This window comes from Sinocyclocheilus anshuiensis, unplaced genomic scaffold, assembly GCF_001515605.1.
Source record: "Sinocyclocheilus anshuiensis isolate Anshui unplaced genomic scaffold, SAMN03320099.WGS_v1.1 scaffold1287, whole genome shotgun sequence".
NCBI classification, from domain to species: Eukaryota; Metazoa; Chordata; class Actinopteri; order Cypriniformes; family Cyprinidae; genus Sinocyclocheilus; species Sinocyclocheilus anshuiensis.
This window is the reverse complement of record NW_015539958.1, coordinates 143,156-147,806: the sequence shown is the minus strand read 5'-3', so window position 1 is coordinate 147,806 and position 4,651 is coordinate 143,156. Positions and strand designations below refer to the sequence as shown.

At 37.3% G+C, this 4,651-nt stretch overlaps 1 protein-coding gene across 1 annotated transcript in view; it reads left to right on the top strand.

Moving 5' to 3' along the window:
• Window positions 1-4,368, top strand: part of LOC107686992 (40S ribosomal protein S15a-like) — a 5,032-nt gene extending 664 nt beyond the window's left edge. Inside the window, exons 2-5 of the mRNA XM_016484121.1 lie at window positions 73-210; window positions 392-471; window positions 1,908-1,993; window positions 4,234-4,368. Of these exons, the coding sequence (XP_016339607.1) occupies window positions 73-210; window positions 392-471; window positions 1,908-1,993; window positions 4,234-4,327 (398 nt within the window). The 3' untranslated portion in view covers window positions 4,328-4,368. The remainder of the gene's footprint in view (window positions 1-72; window positions 211-391; window positions 472-1,907; window positions 1,994-4,233) is intronic.
• The last annotated feature ends 283 nt before the right edge of the window (window positions 4,369-4,651 follow it).

The following is a 4,651-nucleotide window of genomic DNA, read 5'->3' as shown; positions in this document are numbered from 1 at the left end:
AACTATATATATATATATATATATATATATATATATATATGAGATAAATCACGTGATTTTCTTCCTCCGCAGGCATCATGGTGCGCATGAACGTTCTCGCCGATGCGCTGAAAAGCATCAACAATGCAGAGAAACGGGGGAAACGCCAGGTTCTCATCAGGCCCTGCTCTAAAGTCATAGTGCGCTTTCTTACTGTGATGATGAAGCATGGTGAGTGAGTTCCTGAGCTTTTCAGTGTGCGAGTTTGACAAGAATCTGTTTATTCTACTCTTGTGTTATGAAAAACACTTCTTAAATGGATATTTCATCCAATGTTGTTCCAAACCTATACAGTTGACTTCTGTTGAACCTGAAAGAAGACATTTTCAATCTCTTTGTGTGGTCTTTGCAGGTTACATTGGCGAATTTGAGATCATTGATGATCACAGAGCCGGGAAAATTGTAGTCAATCTAACAGGGAGGCTGAACAAGGTAAGTGGTTTAATAAACTTAGATGTTCACAATAAATGTCTAAAATTACACCAGAAAGTATGAGAGACTTGTACGGTGTTGTGCAGTTAGTGACAGCTAAAGAGCTTTCTTAGCCGGATAGATCATAATCTACTATATTTGCAATATAGATCAACCTGGAGTGCCTTTTTGCTTTTATGAAGTAGTTACTGTGGGATGAAAATATTAAGTACATTATAAAACTATTGTTGTATTACTAGTATATTGAATAGGGGTGGGAATCTTAAAGTGCATATTGCAGGTTAGAGACCCAGTGGGTCAATGTATAGAAAAATAATGTATCTAGAACTAGATTTTGTTTAAAATATACTTATAAATTCGCTACTTGAGGCTTCTGGAGTTGTTTTTGAGAGAATTTTACTTGCATCTGAAAATCGCCGACACCGGAAGTGACGTAAAGGTAGGGAGTGCGGTCAATTTGCGTTAAATATCGCATGCGATTAATCGTGCAGCCCTAATTTAAACAATAGGAAAACAATGGATTCACACTAATGCACAGATCTGTTTTAACATATCAGATGTTTTGTCCTCTACTTAAAATTAAACTGACTGTGTTTACATTAATTTTGCATCATAAAAGCATTTTAAGATGCAAGTGCATTTAACTTGGAGTTACGCACAGCTGCATGCTCTTTGGAACGAATGCACACAAATCGCATGTGAGCGTTTGAAAGCAGCCGTCTGGCATTGAGCTTTGTGTGTCCAATATGTACGGCATTCCAAATGGCGTAAATGATGCATGATTTTGGGAAAATATTGAAATACCAAACTAATTAATTTCTCTCAGTGCATATCCGATGCAACAAAGCCTGTGATTGCCCGCTTCAACCATGACACGTTATACACTTAATGGATGTTGTGTGTGTTTGTGTAATTGGCAGCAAGCAGAATACTGTCTCTAGCGCACACCATTGTACATATGAGAAGAAAATAAGCTCAGAACTGTTAAAGAGAAAATCGCAATGCATTGAAGAATCTTGTTTTTCTCCCACCCCTAATATTTAAGCAGTAAGGTAGGAGATATTGTGATTGTAGTCTCAGCTGACAGACATTTGTTAGGCACAGCTGGTTTTAAAGGAGTCATTTTCATAAATGACAAGCCTTGTTGAATTGGTCCTACAGGTTTTGTATCATATAAATGAGTTCCAATTGAACACATTTATTCATTTAGCAGGTGCTTTTATCCAAAGCAGCTTAAAAAATGAGTAATACAACATGCAGTTCATCAGACGGGGACAGTAATACGAGAAGTGCTAGCAATACAAAGTTTCAAACATTGTCCAGAATAGTAAAAGCTAGAAAATGGTGGGATACAGGTGCACTCTGTCTTTGACTACTGATATTATATGTGCATCAAGCACTCAAACCGTTCTCTGAACAATTTATCTGTGATGCAGTGTGGCGTCATCAGCCCACGGTTCGATTTGCAGTTGAAGGATCTGGAGAAGTGGCAGAACAACCTTCTCCCATCCAGACAGTTCGGGTGAGTAATTGCCAGTGTCTACCAGAAATGTTTTAAACACCGTTTTATGAACATTTTGCTATTTTTGTACTGTATTTACTAGGGATGCGCCGATCCGATATTCATATCGGGTATCGGCTCCGATAGTGCCATTTTTCTCGGATCGGGTATCAGTCAGAGAGGGCCGATCCAAATCCGAGATTTTTAGTTTTTTTTTTCCCGATTGTGCATATTATTCTGTGTTACTTCTGAAGCCATACTATAGCTTTATTGTTTATTTGACTTTTCTTTATAATTAAGTAGTCTGTATCTCGTAGATTGTGAAAGAATGATTATCAGTTCCACACACAGAGATATATAAATTCTACATTTATTTAATTGAGGGAAAAAAACTTCACTGGTATCGGAATCGGTATCGGTAACAAAATGTTATGTTTATATATTAAATATATTTATATATATAATATAAAATATAAGAATATAAATGTATATACATGTAAATATTTTCAAAATATATACTGTATGTGTGTATTTATATATACATAATAAATATACACAGTACACACACATACATTATGTAAATAAAAACTTTTATTTTGGATGCGATTAATCATTTGACAGCACTAGTAAATTTGTTTGTCAGGTGTCAGAGATTTTTTTTTTAACATCAGCTGCACACTCAGTAATGCTTGAATATAGATATCTGACAGCTACAACTTATTATGGTTTCTGCAGAAATGCTAAACCCAAATCTTTATAGGCTTAACAAAAGGGTAGATGAATAAAAATATTAAGTATGTTTAGCGTTCCCAAATGAATGAGGTCAACAGCATGTGCAGTGCTTTATGGGAGAAGGCAGAAGCTGCTCAATGCTTTTGCCATGATTGTGTTTTTTTTCCCTTCTCCCCATTGTGGGTGGTGTAATTTTTCCACAAAGAAAACATAGCCTAGAAATTGTATATGGAGCACAGTAACCTAGTATCAGTGGCTCTTTGACCTTCATTTATTGTAACTGCAATGTCTTATCAGAGATTTAAGCTTTGTCATTTGGTGCATGTTTTGTATTCTCTTGCAGTGATCTTGAGATTGATCTTAGCTAAAATTGATCTTATCTTTGTGTGTTTTTTAACAAAGGTGTTGGTTCCTCTTTCTGTCACTTCTAGTAGTAGTCGTCTTGTCTATAGATTAAAAGTTTTTGCCTTTTTTGGTGAGCAATTAGTGTATGAAATGTTAATTTTAGGAAATCTTTTGTTTGTCTCATTTGCCATCGAAATCCATGTTGTTGTTGAAGTTCATTATTTTCTTGTAAAGGAATTGTCTTCTTGAGCAACTAAGGGTGTGTTCACACTTGTCATGTTTGGTTTGATTAAAACGAGCCCTGGTGCGATTGCTCTGTTAGTGCGGTTCGTGTGAACGCTGCCATCCAAAACCTGGTGCGCACCAAACAAGCGGACCGAGACCGCTAAAAAGATGGTTCTCGGTCCACTTCCAAATGAACTCTGGTGCGGTTCGAATGAAATATGAAAGATGCACAAACAATACAAAAGATGAATTGTTGATGCCATGACAACAAATTGATGAAAGATGCACAAGCAACGAGGAAGTAAAGTGCCTTTAATGAGCTCTATGTGAGTTCGCAGGAGGTGAAAATAAAATCATAAGTACACGCAGCAATGAGTGCGCTTAGTCCAGCAGACGGCATTAGATGACTTTGATGTCATACCGTTTGGTCTGTGCAGCACTGCTTTAAGTCGAACACAGCTTTTGTTTGGGGTATTCGGTGAGTTCCGTTGCAAAGTATACGTCATTCAACCCAACCAATCAGGTTGTGAACGTAACAATATGCCTATAGGTTCGGTATCTTTACCGCGGACCAGGACCAGGACCAAATGTATCGTTTTCTTTTTTGGTCTGGACCAAACGAACCAAGAGAACTGAACTACAAGTGTGAACGCACCCTAAAAGCAGGTTGCTAGCTCTAGCTCAACTTGTCACCTTGAGTGTCTGGCACTGTAACCAGTTGCAAAGGTTGATGAAACAGATGAATTATTGATAGTCAATTAGCTATCCAAATTTGACTTAGCATAAATTGCTGCTATATTTGTGACAAATGATCCATTTTCATTGCTTTGTGTTTTTATTATAAAATATCTTGCAAATGTCAGCTATGTAGAACAGAAGCACCTAGGATGAGATGCATTCAAAGGGCAGCAGCATCTTGGACAACCTGGTCATGCTTTTTGTCTCTTTATTCTCTGCAGATTCATTGTTTTGACAACCTCAGCTGGCATCATGGACCACGAGGAGGCCAGACGAAAACACACAGGAGGCAAAATCCTTGGGTTCTTTTTCTAAAACATGTAAAATCACCAACAAATAAATACAGTGGAAGACAAGTTTTATGTGTGCTTTGCTTTCTTAATGCATAACATGCTATGTGCTCATTCAGACTAGCTAAAGGAGCGAATGTAAGCAGTAGGAAACACATGATGCAGACCGCCATGGAAGACTACTGTTCTGTCAATTGTGTTGTGATTGACGCCTCTTGAGTTTGGCTGAAAGTGTAATATTTAATTGTCAATATCGATGCTGTCACAAATTACACGGCAAACAGAGAAATTATGCAGATCTAGTTGAAAAGATTCAGTTTACAGTTCAGAGGCTTTAAAACATTCCTGC